The following is an 18,776-nucleotide window of genomic DNA, read 5'->3' on the forward strand; positions in this document are numbered from 1 at the left end:
ACAAAAGCAACAGCCTTGTCAGCCTCCTTCATGATTACAAGATGCCTTAACTAATCAAAATCACCGTCAACTTGCTCTGATTGTTGCCACAAATCAAATGCTTCAGTGATTTTAGCTAAGTAATCACAGTGCGACTCTTAAGATTCTTTTCTCATCTCACAGAACCGCTGTCTATGGGCCTCACTCGTAAACTTGTAAGCCAACTTCACAGAATTTTTCACAATCTCATAATTGTTTTTGTCTTCACTACTGAGAGCACAATAAGCAGCATTTTGACTGTAAGATGAGACAGCAATATTCTCTTGGCCACTGTAAAGATTCTGCCACGCTCAAATAGACCAATCCAGTCTGTCAGTCAAAGCTGGTGCATGCATCGATTTCGGGCAATCAGCAGGTTGGGCGCGAATTGTGGATTTGTCATTCTTATTTCCGGGGTCAAACAAAGAATCTGAAGCGTTGTGCGTGGAATTATGCCAATCACACTCACAATATCTGTTATACATTGCTGTGATTTGATGAGTGCCTTCAACAAAACCATTTTGGTGAAGGCAAAAGAAATTGAGGTGGATTAAGGAATGCGACAGGCCTCACGATTAGTTAATTGTCGGCATCATCGTTCTCGAAACCTACGCCTGCTCGAAGTTGAGAATTTGCATGAATTTCCACATTTTCGCACATGTGCAAAACCATTATCAATTAAATGACAACAACTAGAATTTTGAGGCTTCGCAAGTGTTTTAAACACGGATAATTTATGTAACTACAAAATTATTTTTGCTTAACATTTTAGTCAATACTGAGCATTGATTCTGTAGATCAGAAAGCTGAAACAAGACGGCAAGAAAACTGTGACACAATGAAAACAAATCTGACAGTGATGTGATTTCAGTTAGGGACGACCAAAATCTCAAAACTTGTTACATTAAAGAACAATGTGATGGATATGGGTGCCTTCAACCTGACATGTTCTTCAATTTGTCGCACATTTTATGATGTTGCAGTACACTATCTGTTAATAGCTCAAAATATTTTAGAAGTAATATTTTTTATTCAAAGGGACAGTGTAAGCAGATGCCTATCACGTAGTATCCAAAATATGAAGGGACGGTGTGGTAGCCTAGTGGTTAAAGCGTTCGCTCGTCATGCCAAAGACCCGGGTTCGATTCCCCACATGGGTACAATGTGTGAAGCCCATTTTCTGGTATCCCCCGCCGTGATATTGCTGGAATATTACTAAAAAGCGGCGTAAAACTAAACTACTCACTCACTCACTCACTCACTCACTCACTCACTCACTCACTCACTCACTCACTCACTCACTCACTCACTCACTCACTCACTCACTCACTCACTCACTCACTCCAAAATGTGAAAAGCATTGATTGAGTGTCTATGAAACCATGCCTTAAATATTTCGGAATTTCCGTAAAGAGATGTGAATCGAGACAAAAACTATGCGAGAAGAATAGTGACTTTCTGGAATATTGGAGGAAATTAAATAAAGTTGTATTTCTTAACTAAGAGAATATTATTTGTTTTAATTTTTGTTACAACATAAATTTGTTCATGCAGGAGAGGTACAATGGTACACTTCAGGAATATTACAGTCATTAAAATTGATAACAAGATATCTTTTAAGTGAGTGAGTGACTGAGTTTAGTTTTACGCCGCACTCAGCAATATTCCAGCTATATGGCGGCGGTCTGTAAATAATCGAGTCTGGACCAGACAATCCAGTGATCAACAACATTAGCATCGATGTGCGCAATTGGGAACTGATGACATGCGTCAACCAAGTCAGCGAACCTGACCACCCGATCCTGTTAGTCGCCTCTTACGACAAGCTGAGTCACCTTTTATGGCAAGCATGGGTTGCTGAAGGCCTATTCTACCCCGGGACCTTCACGGGTCAGATATCTTTTAAGAATCTTGCATCCTTTAGTAAACGTAGAAAGGTAATAAAAAAAAAATAATAATAATATAATCAATTGTAAATACTTGTACCTAACTGACTGACATATCAGAGTCATGTGGTTTGAAAGCAGAACCAGGCATACTTAGGCTACACTACAGACATGTCATGGCAATAACTTGGCACTAACTTAGTTTCATGGCTCCTGATTTAAGATGTTTTTTAAAAAAAAGTGAAATATTCCGTAATAAGATTAGTCTGAAAGTAATTACTCGTATCGTAACTCATATAAAAGTTATTTCAACATCCAGAGAGTTTGAAAAAAAACGACAACAGCAAATTCTACGTTTTGGCCACACCCTGGTCAGACATTATTCAGTCTTGGAACAGAATAACTTACAAAGTCTCTTTTGACTATTCATGTAACTGGAATGAATATTGCAACATACTTTTAACCCAGATTTGATGTAATGCTTCCTAGAAATCACCCGCTTTTGAAATTACCAATGTTTCATGACTGAGCCAAAGTGTTGTTTATTAAGACAGACAAATTGTTCAAGGTTTATTGATGCATGGTTATATGGAAAATCAGCTTCATCATAAATTGCACACTGGTTTGCAGTGTGCAAATGCTTTAGACATTTTCCTAAAGTTTTGTTATGACTTTTACCACATTTTGAAACATCTTTAACATGTTTTTGCTGACATTACTAAGTCTTCCAGGAAAGGAAATAGATCAGATTTCGTGCTATGTCCTCTAGAGATATGGTCTCGGATATAATATAACAAAGATTACTAGTGTCATTGTTTAAGAAGCAATGATGTCCATTTGTAATTTTATTGACAAAATGCTTTAACTTTTGAGATATTCTTTGCACCTTATGTCCATTAGTAATTATCCCTGAAGAAACCTAGTTAATTGTAACTGTGGATCCTCTGTACAGAGATTTTACTGTTCCTGGAAGATGGGTAAGTGTACAGGTGCAGAGTGTATCTTGGATCTTGTTTGTGTTATGGTGGTGTTATATACCTGAACATAAACGCTGGCAGTTCATGAAGTCCAGTATTGTGGAAGTTTGTAAATTAGGATTCTACAAAGTACACACAGAAAAATATATTATGTGTCATTTTAGGATGGTGCAGTAATTTGAAGAGGGAAATTTTACTGAGATTTGCTAAGATTAGCTTCCGAATATTTGCTTTTGGGTATGTCCAGATACATTTACAAGTATGGAAATATTTTACTGCTTTGTTAATCAAAGGTATAAACCCATGATTTCCCATACATGACTGAACTAAATTTGAACATCAGATAAGAGATCGAACTGAAGGCTTCTCGCGCACTGTTGACAATCTATTTATAGGTACCGATCTGCAACTTGAACATGTGGTTGTGTTCATGGTTATCATAAAATTACAATGGGAATTTAGAGGGGGGAAAAACAAAATACTTCAGTTTCACTTCCCTGCTGGTATCTTAGACGGACGTGAATTACCAGATAGATGAATCATTTCAAAAGAAAATATGCTTCCAACATGCAGCCGCTGGCCAAGACAATTTTTCATCTGGCATGTAACTCATTTTCACTCACTAATTATAGTCTGTCAACTATGATATATTAAAAGGGATTAAAAATAAAATATGTATAACTTTCCTCTTTAAATATCATTCACAAACGATGGTGCCACAAGCAGAATTCATCAACACTGTTCTCACCAGCAGTGATGCCATTGTTATTAGTCAGAGGTTGTCCCCGCTAAAGTTAGAATACGATGTGGGCAGGGCTTATCGGCCCAGACTGGATTGGTCTATTGGGAGAAAAACTGATCTAGTTCTGCTTCATTGAAATATGGTACAGACTGATAACACTCATGCCTCCTTAACCTATCCCCCTGTGACCTCCGATCTAACTCTGCATCTGCTCTCTTCTTTTCCATTTGGAAATTCATCCAATCCCTCTCTAACTCTGCCTGTCTCTTTCTCTCCTGAGCCTCAAACATTATTTTTTCTGCTCTCTTATTTTCCTTGCTTCTTCTCTCTCTCTCTCCTTCTCTTCTGCGTCTAACTTTCTAAGCTCTAATTGTTGTTCAAAAGTTAAGTTTTGGGTTAGACTACCCGAGCCTTCACTACTTTCAGATTTAATTTCTTCGCTCTGGTCTAATTCTTCCTGCTCAGTATGTTTGCCATCATGACCAAACAACTTTTCAATTAAGAATTCTCTCAATGCTCTGCCTTTTGTCTTAATCTCCAAAGGAATTTCAATATCATTTCTGACAGCTAATTGTGCGAACTCTGATACTTTAGCATGCCTAATCTCTGCGATGTTCATCATTCACATCGATCCCAAGACGTCATGTTTAGTGCCTATTTTCATCAACCATCAAAAACCAATACCCATTATTATAATTCCCAGGATTAGCTCTCGCTAATTACTTCACACACGCACATTGCTAAGAGACACACACGTCAGTCACCTAGTTCAAATTACCGGAAAACATTGGCCAGCATCATGACACCTAATATTTTAACACAACCTCTCTACAGCAGAACATCACTTTTTTTTTTTTTCATGGCAATATATATATATATATATATATATATATATATATTTTATTCATTCAACTCAGTAGACAGATACACAAATAAATGATGCAACAGCACAAGTACACAATAAGACAAAAGTTCATATGGATAGAAATTATACATGCTGGATATATGGCAGCAGTGGTGACCATTTTCTGTCAAATTGTAACATTTTTATTATTCTTAGTAGCAATAAACTTTTCAGTCTACTTCAGTATTAACTCTCACTAGTTACTACTGTATACATATTAATCCCGGACGAGCCCCCCCAATTTTTCCGTTAGTTGAGAAAGGTGTTGGTATGTTACGGTGGAATGCATTAATAGTCATTCAACAGTCTATCTGGCAGGCCTATACACCTGGAGATAGCCTAAACGTGAAAACAACACGTAACAAGGTGGATGAACTTCTAAAATTGTATCAGAACCAACGCAAGACTAAATGCAGCTTGACATCGTTTCATCAGAGAGGAATATTATGCAGATATGTTCTACAATTTCCTAATGGTTAACAGGTAGTCATATCACAGAGTCACAACATGAACCTGTCTACAGGCAACTACAAAATATTTCACCCTGCCCTACCTACAACAACAAGGTAGCTACTCACTGTCACGGGTGAAACAACACTCTGCGGGAAATATTTACAACTCATGGGCAGACTATGGAAACTTCCATATCATTCGACCAGTCATGAATAAATGCGGTTTAACGAGGCAACTATCAGGCTATCACTATGTAAGGCTAGCCTAACTATTATGCAGACACATTCTACGTTTTCAAATGTAAAGGTCAGTGATTAAAAACTGCAATATGCTCTAATTGGCCCTAGGCAGTACACTAATTATTATGCAGGCCAACTCTAAGTTTTCAAAGGCTAATGGTCAGTAATATAAAACTTCAATATGCTCAGATTGACACTTGGCAGTCGCACTTTCCCCAACTCAGCAACACAAGAGAAGGTACTCACACAGTTTAAAAGACGACAGTTCCATTTCCAGAGTGTAAGTTTCCCCAAGTGTCCAATATATATTCCACTAGGTATCCAATTTGACCTAGTGACTGAAGTATGTGTTGTTTACATGCTTATGACCTACTGACCCCGTACTATTTTGGTCCTTTCGCTTAAATATGACCGAAGCGGACGTCAGAGAAAACAACCTATCGTTGCCAGTCAAGATTCACTTCATTAGTAAATCTGTGTTTCTAAAATACTCTAATTGCTTCTCATGCATATACGCAATAAAGCTAACATCTTTCATCATGTATTTATATAAAGATCTGAAACTAACCTATCTAACTTCATGATATGATATTACCAACTCCTACGTGCAAAAGAGATATTTCATTGTAAAGAAGTTATTTTTCTCTACTTCCGTAGTAGCAGACTGAGAAAACGCTAAACTCTCAGTGTATCAAAAACTCACTTAACACTAACAATAATGTAGCGATACTATGAAAAGTGGACTACAAACTGACATAACCTAAAGGTGGGTGCGAGCAATAAATACTGCAGTTAAAATACAAATTGCTGAACACACAAATCATTGGAATGAACAGCCGCCATTTTTAATGCAAATTTAGCTATACCGTTACACCCACTGTCTGCATAAGATAGAATCCTATACATACAGAACTGGATAGCACATACCGTTACAGAAACGTGTGTATATGTATATATGTATGGCTGCTTTGATGTAAGTATTCCTATCCACTCTAAGCAATCTGTCATCAAGAAATTGAAGCAATTGTTTGAAACTGTCCCCATATCACCCACAGTAGCTGAGCAGTTATGAATACATGTATAACCTTTGGAGAAAGCTATTGAGAAAATCTGCATTATATCCTTCCTACCAATAATCTCAGTATATAACCTTTCTCACTATCTTTAGACTAGGTTTTACATTTCTAACAATAACCATTCGACTTTATGAGCATCAGTGTAAGGCTATGAATCATCCTGTAGGGTTCGTTTACAATAGGCGTATGAAGCAAGCCAGCATCTGGCTATGTTTGACTCAGTTTCCCTTTCAATGGGGTTTACAATAACATTCTTTTTCCTATAATATAGTCCTGCATGTCTTGGAAGAATATCAAATTTAGTCTATGCTTTTTCACTTATAACCTCAGACAGGATGAAACAATCATGTCACATTCCTAGCTAGTGCCTGTCTGACTGTATTTAGCCAAGGGATTCCCTGTACTATATATACTATATATTATAGTTTCTATAATAACCTCGGCTCCATTGCTCATGTGGGGCTCAACCTCCATTTTATATTCTCCAGATGTCTACTCTGAAAAAGCTGACTCTGAGTGTTAAAGGAAATATGATGTTTTTACTTGTATGAAGAATTGAATAAAATATGTCGAGGGTCCAATATCGAAAATCAAAATATCGAAAGTCTCGGTGATTGTTGCAGCCCTAATAGAGAAACAACCTGGAAAAAAAATATTATACATGATTATACAATGAGTCAGTGATCAATGCATATGGAAGAAAGTCATCAGTTTGATGTTATTTGTTCTTTGCAGGAAATTTGACCCCACGTCATAGAGAGGTTTTTTTACGTAATCCTCTGTTTGTTGGCATGAGATTACCAGAGGTTAGAGAAGTAATTCCTCTAGAAAAAAAGTTCAACAGGATTTCCTCTTTGTCACTGGACCTGCTGAAGGTAAGTAGTTCCATTGGTTTCCTTTTACACTGAGCACCCAAATACAACTTGCAATAATTATTTATTTAACATGTCTTTATTTTATGTGTGATTTGAATTATGTATAGAATGCACTAATTCACTTTCTAAATATATAATCTTCACTTAGTTTATATGGTACCCAGTCTTAATTTTTTTCTTTCTAATGTAATATTTGTTCATAATATGGTCAATACTTTTTGACCTGAAGAGAAAACACTGAAGTTTCCCACTTCCTGAAAATTAGTAACTTTCAGTTTCAGTTTGAAAATACACACTCGTAAGCAGAATCTGAACTCATATACATTGAAATTAAAGCAAGGTGTATGACTACACAGGGCCTGTGTATCTTGGTTACGTGTTTCATACAAAGTGTACTCATCAGACGGAGATGCTGGAGGTGTGCGTGCCTTTTTATGGAGAGAATCTCAGTGGTGGTGTTCTTTGTGACATCCCAGGAGTGTTCTCATGCTGTGACGTCATGGCGGGGTGTGTGATTCCAATTTGGATTAGTGTGAGAACAGAGTGAGTTTTGTGACTATTGTCAGAAGGATAATCTGACGACTGTTTATAAATAAGGTATTTGTAATTGAGATTTATTTACAAATAAATGGGTGAAACATCATGTGTGTTTGTTGTGTGGAATGGCTGCTCTCTTAGTTAGAGAGTTGGGGTCCCGAGTTATCAGCTTGATAACTGGGGAGAAAAAACAACTGCTAGTGAATGAGTTGCTCTCTATAAAATTAAGTGATTGGGTTAATCTAGGTATACAAAAAGTTTTTTGTACAGGTAAATATATTGCACTCTCATGCAGCTGCAACTTGCTAGTTTGCCCCACTTTCCATTGCCAACTCAGTTAGTGTTAGCAGCATTGATGTTCTTAAAATGTCCAGATTTAATCTCCTGGTACTCTTTAAGGATATTATCCAGGTGTGCGGATTTGGGTTGAGTGTAGTCGGCTTCACTGGGGTGAATCCTGTTGGGTACATCAGCCCGATTTTGTTGACGGTACACAGCCCATAGCACAGTAATTAGCTCACTTTAATCAATGGTGTGAGACCAGTTGTGAAACAGCGGGACTGGTGTGAATCATGCATATGTGGCTTGCCCTGTGGCTGGGTGCTTTCAGACGTTTTTCCAGCTACTGGTGGTGACTTGACTGGGTCCTGGTTTGGACAATGAGGTAGGGCCAATCTTCTGCCAGTAGTTAGAGGTGTCAAGCTCAGAGCCATGATTGCAGCGGATATGTGCCAAACAATCGTCTTTACGACTGTAGTTTTTGGCACAGATAATGCACTCATGTCTAGCATCTGTGTGCTTGCTGTTTACATGGCGTGCAAGGGACACATCGTGCAAGTGTATGGCATTTTGTCCATGTTGGACATCAGGGTTTGTTGTGTATACGTTATCAGGGGCATTGGTGGTTGTCTCAGAGTCCGGATTGTCTTTGAGTTGGGTTATGATTTGGAATTAAAGATCATTTTTGCCATGATGTTCCGAATTGAAGTGAAGTGCGACAGGTTTGTCGCGCTTGTGTGTGATATCAGCATAGTGTTCTGTTAGTTGGATTCTGAAACATCATTCGGTTTCACCTACATATTGTTTCTTGCAGCGTTTGCATGTGAGGAGGTGTACTACATTACGGGACTGGCAATTGTAGCTTCGTGTTCTGAAGGCATTTTTGGTGACGGAACTGACGAAAGTGTCACTGTTGATTAATATTTTGCAGATTTTGCAATTTGCTTTGTCGCACGTATTATCAACAAAACTGACTGTCCACTGATTTGTGGTAGTAGTCTGGGACAGGTCAAAGTGGCTTTGACTAAGTGATCCTTTAGAGTTTTATTTTTGCGGTAAGCAGCAATATGTGGTGAGGGAAAAGTGTGTAGGCAGATGTCTGAGCCACTTAATAGGTGCCAGCGTTTTCTGACAATGGCATTGAGTTCCATGTTCACGGGATTATAGACACTAACTGGAACCATTCTGTTGTTTTTTCATGGTTCTTTCACGGGGGAGGATCAGAGAGATTTCCTGTCCTTCAAGTCGGACCTGGTTTTGTTTTGTTGTATGTATATTTCTTTGGATACCCTCATTTTAAGTAGTAGTTGATAAGGTTGAGGCTATGTTTTTCTTATTCCTCAGGAGTTGAACAAATGCGTTTCAATCGTAGAAATTGACTGAAAGGACCTTTCATTTTAATATGTCTAGGGTGACAAGTAGTATTATTAATAGCGGCTCTGGACCATGCCCATTATATAAGCTACATAATATCAATAACGCGATCTAGACCCCCTTATTCACAAACTCTGAAAAAGACAGACACAGCCTGTCTTTCTTCACAAAAGCCCACTGTGGGGGTTGCCTCCACTGTGGGCCGCCCTATTTCCTTTAGTACTCAAATGTTTAAATGCGAATCAGTCAGATTCAGCTGAGAGAGTTGGTTACAACCTCACACAATCGATAAAGTGACAAGCAAATAGAGAAATGATTTACATATAGTATGAACCCTGTAACATGACTACAGTGCGTGAGTTGACAAAGCAAGCACGTGAACACAGAATGCGAGGGGATATTATTTAGGGGAAAGGGGAATTAAGGCATTTCCAGTAATTTTTTATTTATTTATATATTTTTTTAGCATTAAAGATCTTTGGAGGCAATATGTTTTTGTGTTCTTTTATTTAACATTATTGATTGTTCATTTTATTTTTGGAATTTGAAATAAATGTATTTTGTTTGTAAAATCTTGAGTTTGGTTGTCATTATGATGTTAAACCCCTGAATCCTTAGAACCTGAGGACCCGAAACAGGATCTTCCTGTTACACATTCTTTAAACAAGGGGTAACTTTGGCCTAGGCAGGGAAACTTTAACCAAGGCTGAACTTTCCTTGGGGTAAGAATATCCTATCAACAAACTTCTCAGGGAAAGTTTGGCCTAGGCCTGATTCTCCCTGGGGAAAGTTTAGACTGGGGGGAGAAATGGCCTGCTACATCGGCACAATATCAAGGAGACTATACCGTAACAACAAAATTCTATGTTCGTATGAACACACACTGTCCTTCAAATGGGTGTCGGCTCAGGAAGTCAACCTTTGGATTGTTTGTAACACTCAAGACACAAAGCGGTAATCTTTGAAGCTTGGGTGTTAATTTAGCACGTGGCTAATCTCCTGTAACCTGTTATAGTAACCCTGGTGGTGGATGGAAGAAGAAATACATCTGTAGGAAATGAGACACCAGTTTCAAAATGAAATGTTAACTGTTAGACAGTTTGCTGATTCTCATCTTTTCCATCTTTGAGAAATCTGTAATGTACTGTATAAATGTGTATGTATCTTGTAACATAAGTATTTATAGTTCCTATCAAATGTAGCATAATTAAAGCAAATCTGTTTAGTCTATCATTTCAACTCATGTGCACATTCTGTGTATTTTATTTTTTGTATTTTGCATTTCAGTGTTTATATATTACAGTGAGATTGTGAAATCAATCATTTCATGAAAAGGCTAAAAGGGTCAGCCATTTCAAGTCATTTTGTGTAAACAAAATTCAATATACTTCAATCATTTCATGATACAACAGATGAAACTATTGTGGCAGTGATTGTTATATACTACGCACATAAAGAAACTGTACATACAAAAATTTTAAATTAAAATTTATCAAACCTGTGTAAACACTTAAAGATTTAAACGCAGAGGTTAGTGACATGTATCCAACATGCATGCATGGGCCACGTTCCGTGATGTCAGTGGTTTCGTCCTTGAGAAGTGTAATATGTTGTTGCATGTGCATTCCAAGAAAGAGAATTAGATCAAATGAATGCCATGCAATATTGTCACTTTGGAAAGTTCAACCCCTGCCCTTGTGATCGTTCAAAAAGTTAAACAGCTATTGAAATGCATAGCATGCCAAGATTAACACCTGCACAATGACATGAGGCCATTGGGATGGTCCGGTGGGGAATGTCTTAACAGAAGTGGCTACACATTTTCACTGCCACTGGAACACCATTTCTGCACTGGTGAGACACTACCAGAACACAAAAGACATCATCGATCATCCACTTGTAACAACGCAAAACAGGACAGATGGATAAGTGTGACCAATCTTTACCACATGTTTCAGACTGCCCGGTCCATCTCAGGACTTCACCCCAACACAGTTTCACAATGTTTACGCCATCGTGGGATCAGACCACAGCATCCCACCATATGACCTATCCTGACACAACATCATGAACAAGCTCGCTTGAAATCATGTCCATAGACTCATGGTTTGGTGGAGAAATGTTGTTTTTACTGATGACTCAAGGTTTAACATTTCCCATAGTGATGGATGTCAAAGTGCCTATAGACGCGTGGGAGAACGTTATGCACAGGCCTGTGTCTTGGAGACTAATTTGTGGTGGTGGTGGTTCCGTGAAGATTTGGGGTGGAATAACAGCATGCCAAAGAACTCTTCTGGTGATTGTTCAGGGCCACTTAACTGGTGTGGGCTACAGGGATCAGATTCTTCAACCTGTGGCAATTCCTTTTATGCAACGTGATGGGCCTGGGTTAATATTCAAACAGCACAATGTCTGCCCGCATACAGCAAGGGTTGTAATGGATTTCTTGCAACACCATAGTGTTGACTTACTGCCTTGGCATGCAAATTCACCAAATTCGTTGTTGATGCACTGCTATTTTCAGTGCCGATGGTGGACATACCCATTATTGTGCTGGTGACATGGTCGTTTGACGCCTGTCCCGCTTGTGGACTCATGACGTCATTGTGATGGATTTTTCAATTGAATCTCATCTTGTTATGGTCTCATGATTCCTCTGTTAAAGTTTATATGTACCTTTGACAGTGACATTGTAGTTTTCAACTGGGATAATATTTTGACAATGCACAGCTTCTATATGTATACTTCAGTTTGGCTTTGAAGCATTTTCACCTGCTTGTTTGACACTTGCTATGTCCAGAGCAGCCACACCTCACAAACCCCTGTAAACCAGCAAAATAGATGCAATGAAATTTCCTGAAATAGCTCAAGTATATTGATTGTTGTTGCAAAAAATGAGTGAGTTTTTATCATTGAGAAACATGGATTTTTATCTGTTTTAGCAATGTCTCCGCCGGGATCCTGATGACAGACCAACTTGCTCTGACTTGTTAAAACATGAGATGTTTGTAAAAGAAGGCTTCTCCTCCAAGCTCAGCAATGATCTCAAGCAAAAGATCCATCGTGAATATCACGACAATCCCCTGCTGAAAAACCAGAGCACATGGGAGAGCACTATCACAGAGAATATTGATAATACTGGGCGAAATATCAAGAAAAAAAAGAAAAATGAAAATCGATCTGAGAATAAAGAAAGAGAAACAAAAGACCCAAAGGTAATTTTAGCAGAGTTGAACTCTGCCTTCCTGTAAATTTTTTGCATGATCTTTCTCAATGAAAAGATGTATTTTTCTACATCATTTAATGTAAGGGTATTGAGCTAACAACTCTGATACAAAAGTGTCAACTCTAATGTCTCTTATCATTATTCAGAGAATGTCATGTTTCAGTTTCAAAAGTCCACTCAAAATGAAGAAAAACATATGAATGTCATATTGATTAATTTTTTGTCACTAATATTTCTTGATTTGATTAATGTTATGTATTCAAGCTGTTCCACCTTCAAAAGAACCTCGAAAAAAATTAAGTTCAAATGCGTGGCAAGATAAGGCTGTTTGTCTGCTCATGTATGATGTAGTCATTGTGTAAAATGTTAGACATACATCGCAAACTCTGACCATTTGTTTGAAAGACTGATTAAAACTGATTATACATTTTTTTCCTTATCCTGACTCATGCTTCATTGCTTATCTCCTCTTCCCTGGCAAAGGTAGTGGAATCCCATGAAGTTCCCTCCTAAAAGAAGCGAACGTAAAATACACTCACCCATTGGGAGCCTCCCTTTTCCTGCCAAAACAGTCACATAAGTAACCATGCTTGTCACTGTCTCCTCACCGCGCGACAAGGTCGGCTGGAGGCACATGGGGTCCCAAATACGACGATAAGTCTTTGAATTATTTTGTCCATTTAGCTAAATTTATGTTGTATGCGGTATTTGGCTTATGATTATGCGTCATGATTTGTTGAATTTGTGATAATATTGCCTGTATATAGCATGTGTAGATTATGGCTGTCAGTGGTTGACCCGGACTTAGTTTGTCCAATGTGTAAGTCCATCTGTTCTTCCACTGTTCGCTGTGAATTTTGCAAGGATTTGTCTGATTCACAGTTTGCTTTAAATGTTCATTCTGTTCGTAGACGTGCAAGGGCTGGCAGCATCAGCTAAATCATATATGATTTAGTTATGTCTAAATCAGCTGATTTAGCCTCAGGTAACCACTGAAATTCATTCTAGTGATCGGTCAAGCATGTCTCAGGGGCTATGTCTTGGTTCCAGCGAGTCGTCCCCTAGACCACAGAAGAGAACCTCAACTGAGACAGGGTCGTCACAGCCTAAGAAGTCTTGGTCATCGTCGTCGAAGACATTGCTGAATCAACATGCTTCAACAATGAAGAAGTCCTTCAGCAACGAGATCGTCCCTCTGCAGGAACAGCATATCTATGATGAGCCACTGCTGATTCTACACAACGAGCAGACTAGATCCCATCCTACTGCATTGTCACCGTTCCTGAGCTCTTGCGAGGGTTGTCAAACTACGCAGGCTCCGTCAGCAGCCACAGTCATTGCATCAGACAACTCTATGAGTCAGACGTCACTATATACAACTCAGGGACACCGGCGCCTTCATGCAGCAGTTCACCACACACATGATGAGCTTGATGGAGTGTCGTTTGAAAGAAGTGCGGAGACTACAATCTTCAACTACGTCAACTGCTGCTCCGTGTGAGCACTCCACTACATCTGCACTCATTCCTGAGGATGAGGAGGCATCATGTGCATGCATCCACTCAAGGAGATCGTCGCCATCATCTGTGTCATGCTGTCACAGTCCGGAGAGAGATCTACCCACACACTTGTCGAGTGAGTGCACCCAAATGGGTGAGTACGCTCACACTCGCATCAGTGATTGTGCTCACGTGAGTGAGGACACTCGCTCATGTGATTGCACTCACGAACGGTCTTGACTTATACTCGCCATCCAAGGACTCCAACGATGTCAACATTTATAGGATGAAGAAGGAGGACATCGACATGTTAACGTTTCTGCCACTAGCTCCGATATCTATGATTCCTGACACATTATCTGCAGCATTCAAGTCAGCAACCAACCAGATCACCAGATGTAGACAAATCATACAAGATCATCAATATCCCCCGCAACAGATATTACAAGATAGAGGACAAGCGACTTCCTCACTTGGACAATCCTACTAAACGCACATTTTTAGCCCCCTTTTTATTATGTAATGCAGGGGGATATAGTCAACACCTCGTATGTTTATCAGTCCATCCGTAATCATTTTGTTTTCGGAACATAACTCAAAAACCGTTCAATATTTTTAGACCAAAATTGATAGATATAGGTAGGCCTTTTGCTATTTACAGAGTTCTGGCATTTTTATTTTTTTGTTTTGTTTTTCCATGGAACATTTTGGTGTTATTCTGATGGTGGGTGGGCTTCGTTTCTGGAACTCAAAAAACGTTCCATATTTTTCTGCAAAACTTGGTAGATATATCAGTCAGAGTGGTGCCTTTTGCTATGTACAGTTTTTTTTTTTATTTATCTTTTCTTGGTTTCATAGAAACGTTTTGGACTTAGTCTCAAAAAGTGAGTGGTGTGTTTCATTTCCAGAGCAGAACTCAAAAACTTCCTAATATCTGTCAGTAAAACTTGGTATATATGTGTGGCAGACCCCAAAGTGGTGCCTTATGGTATTTACAGAGTTGTGGCATTTTTGTTTGTTTTGTTTTGTCCATGGAACATTCTGTATGCATGCTAGTGCCTCAGGGGTTTTGTCACTCCCATTCAAGTTAACTCTGTAAAGTAATTATTATCCCCCGGTAATGCAAGGGGATATAGTCAATGCCTCATCTGTCCGTCCGTCCATCTGTTACCATTTTGTTTCCTGAGCATAACTGAAAAAATGTTCAATATTTTCAGACCAAAATTGATAGATATAATGATCTGAACCTAAAGTTGTGCCATTTGCTATTTACAGATTTTTGGCCTTTTTATTTACTTTTTTTTTTCCATGAAACGTGTTGGTCTCAGTCTAATGGTGGGGTGGGCTTCGTTTCCGGAGCAGAACTCAAAAACCGTTCAATATTTTTCTGCAAAACATGGTAGATATATCAATCAGAACCTTAAGGTATGCCTTTTGCCATGTACAGGGTTTTGAGATTTCTTATTTTTTCAGTTTCCATGGAAACGTTTCGGACTTAGTCTCCAAAGTGAGAGGTGTGTTTCATTTCCAGAGAAGAACTCAAAAACTTCTAAATATCTCAGTAAAACTTGGTAGATGTGTGTGGCAGACCCCAAAGTGGTGCCTTTTGGTATTTACGGGTTTTTGTGATTTATTATTTTATCGGGTTCCATGGAAACGTTTCGGACTTAGTCTCAAAATGGAAGTATGGGCTTCGTTTCCGGAGCAGGACTCATTCAATACTTTTCTGCAAAACTTATACTAACATATATTTGATGCAGACTACAATGTCTAAAAAAACATTAAGTAACTGTCAGATGATTTTCCCTTTCAAATATTTCAGAAAGTTCAATTTCCAAGTTCAGCAACCCTGCCAACAAGGAAGAGAGAATGATCTTGTTTGCTCTCGTCACTCAGTAGAAGAATCAACAATTTATGTCCGAACACCTTGCCTCAACTACAGTGGGATTGAACCTACTTCATCGGCAAGGTCTCCTATCAGCCTCATCATGGAGTGAAAGTTTAGGAGGCCCTTATATCAAGCCCACTGGGGAGTGCCTACAATTATTGATAGGAAAATTGAAGAGGTAGCAAGGTCCATCGCCCAAGACTCCAGTGGAGTCATGATGATGATCAAGTCCATCAACATCTTGACAACGGTGCTCAAGCAGACAAGTCAATGCTACACTCCGTCTCAAGTGGGTGGACGTCTTCAACTCTACTGGAAGAACATCAATGAAGATTCTCCGAGATGGCAACAAGATTCTGCTGGAAGCTACATCTCTGGTCACAAGAGTACCATCGTTTATGCAAAAGATCAACTAGACAAGCTGACTGATGCCATAACAACGCTGTTACAGAATGGAGCAGTAGAAGTAATACAGCTGCAGAGTCTGACTCCCGGTTTTTACTCCCCATTTTTTCTGGTAGCCAAGAAGAATTCCAAAGAGGAATTTTGACTCCTATACAATATGAAGGAATTCAACAAGAAGTTTCTACAGAAACCAGAGTTCTTAAAAATGATACATCTTCCAACTAATACAACTAAGGCTCGTCATCCCACCAGCGGACTATCTCGCCAGCATCTATGTACTGGATGCTTATCTACACATCCCGATCGAAAATCCAGGAAATATCTGTGCTTCCTCTTCAATGCTCAGCACTACCAATGGATGGTTCTGCCATTTGCAATATCTTCGGCCCTGTGGCTATTTACTCGTGTAACCAAACAAGTTGTCAGTTATCTACTCCTGAGAGGACTATGCAGCGCTTTCTACCTGGATGACAGCATACAAGCTCATCAAGAGAAAACTCAACTCAGACTGCAGTTAGGCTTCACCATCTGGCTAGTAACACAACTGGGATGGTTAGTAAATCATCTGAACCTCAACAAGATTTCAAGTTCCTCGGGATTAGTTTCATCACCACATCAAATCAGATTGTTGTCCCAGCACCAGGAATCTGGAAGAAGGAAGTTAGAACTTTTCACATCAACCAGTTAGAGATGAAAGCGGTGATTCATATTATCCATCACTGGTTGACGACACTGAGAGACAGGCTACTGATGATCCACACAGACAACAGTGGCCTTCTACATAAACGAGGGTCAACGAGATCTCCATCTCTACTACACCTGACGTTACTACTCTTCGACATGGTCGACAGTCCGAATCTCCAGATAAAAGCATGTCACATACCAGGAGCTTGCAACTTCATGGCAGATGCTTTATCTCATCCTCTTCGTCCATCACCAACAGAGTGGATGCTTCATCGAGAGGCGTTTCAACTAAACAGCCAGACATTCTGATCCCTGCAAATAGTCATATTTGCAACACGGTTCAACAAACAGACAACAACCATTGTATCATCGGTACAAGATCGAGAAAATCAGACGAAACTGCTACAACTGATTTTGGTCACGCCTTACTGGCCAACGAGACTTTGGTTGCCAATACTTATAGAAGAACTGGGACAAAGAGTGCTACAACTACCGGATAGGAAGAATCTTCTCATCCATCCGCACACCAAACCGGCACAAGGCAATCCATGTGCATTCCGACTTCACGTATGGACTATATTAAAACGGTTTGAGACATACACCACGAAGAAAGGATTCACAGCTATGAAGGTGACTCATCCTCAAATAGCGGATTATCTATGTCATTTATGACATTCCAGAGGTCTGAATGACTCTACATTATCTACATACTTGGCAGCCTTCAGTTCTGTTATCACTGTGAAAACAGGGATCAAGCTCACTAAACATCTCACAAGTGATGCGTACGAGCTGCTTGACAGGACTTGATTTGAACTGCACAAGATTTGATTCAAGTCATCAAGAGACAGTACATCTGGGTCTAAGATGGGACTTTATTGCGAAGAATCAACTGCCAGGTCAACAGGATAGACAATTCCACATACCGGCATTACCTCCAATCCTTGAACCTCATGATACGCAAGATTTATCATTATGTCCAGTCAGGGCACTGAAGATATATCTCACATGTACCAAATCTAGAACACAACGTTTCAAGTGCCTATTTATCCCTATATCTACTGAGATCCCTACGGAAGTATTCAGCAACATTATCTCAGTATGGATCAGGGCTGTTAAAAGGAGGGCCTATAAAGCAGCAAAACTGGAGCCTCCGCGAGTCTCCAACCCACACAAAGTCAGAGCCTTGGCCTCTTCACTAGCTCTGCATGGAAATTGCTCGCTATCAACTATAATGGAGGGCTGCTTTTGGAAGTCAAATGCGGTGTTTGCCAACATTACCTATGAGACATAGGCATTCAATGGCATTCATCAGCCTCTCGTCGTTGCACAGCAACGAACGGTTCCTCAAGGGTGCTGAGTTCACTCACCCATTTATCGCGTGACTTGTGGAAGACGCTCTGCAGAGTATAATGGTGGAAAGTTTATGTGCACGTCTCAAACATACTAGCATGAGTGATTATGACCCTGTTCTTGTAATGAAGATACTTGTACTTGATGAAGGGTTGCAGCTAGTCTTGATTAGAATATCTTGACATGCAGTTGCATCAGACACTCGGTCTGCTCACATCACCTCAGGATATGACCAGACGAAGACGCCTTCAACTACGCCTATGACAGTGGTTCCTGAGTCAAGGTTTCACATCCTGTCCGGTTTACGACGCTGGACATCTTGAGACCACCCCCGCTATGGTGGACTTGCCAGTCGAATGTCTGC

At 39.5% G+C, this 18,776-nt stretch overlaps 1 protein-coding gene across 2 annotated transcripts in view; it reads left to right on the plus strand.

Annotated features, from left to right (window-relative positions):
* The window catches only part of LOC137283530 (cyclin-dependent kinase-like 2), a 566,496-nt gene that overhangs the window by 156,202 nt on the left and 391,518 nt on the right, over positions 1-18,776 (plus strand). For both annotated transcript variants that reach the window (XM_067815087.1, XM_067815088.1), the window contains 2 exons: positions 7,031-7,170; positions 12,303-12,575. In XM_067815087.1, the coding sequence (XP_067671188.1) occupies positions 7,031-7,170; positions 12,303-12,575 (413 nt within the window). The remainder of the gene's footprint in view (positions 1-7,030; positions 7,171-12,302; positions 12,576-18,776) is intronic.

Source organism: Haliotis asinina, chromosome 5 (assembly GCF_037392515.1).
Source record: "Haliotis asinina isolate JCU_RB_2024 chromosome 5, JCU_Hal_asi_v2, whole genome shotgun sequence".
Classification (NCBI taxonomy): domain Eukaryota; kingdom Metazoa; phylum Mollusca; class Gastropoda; order Lepetellida; family Haliotidae; genus Haliotis; species Haliotis asinina.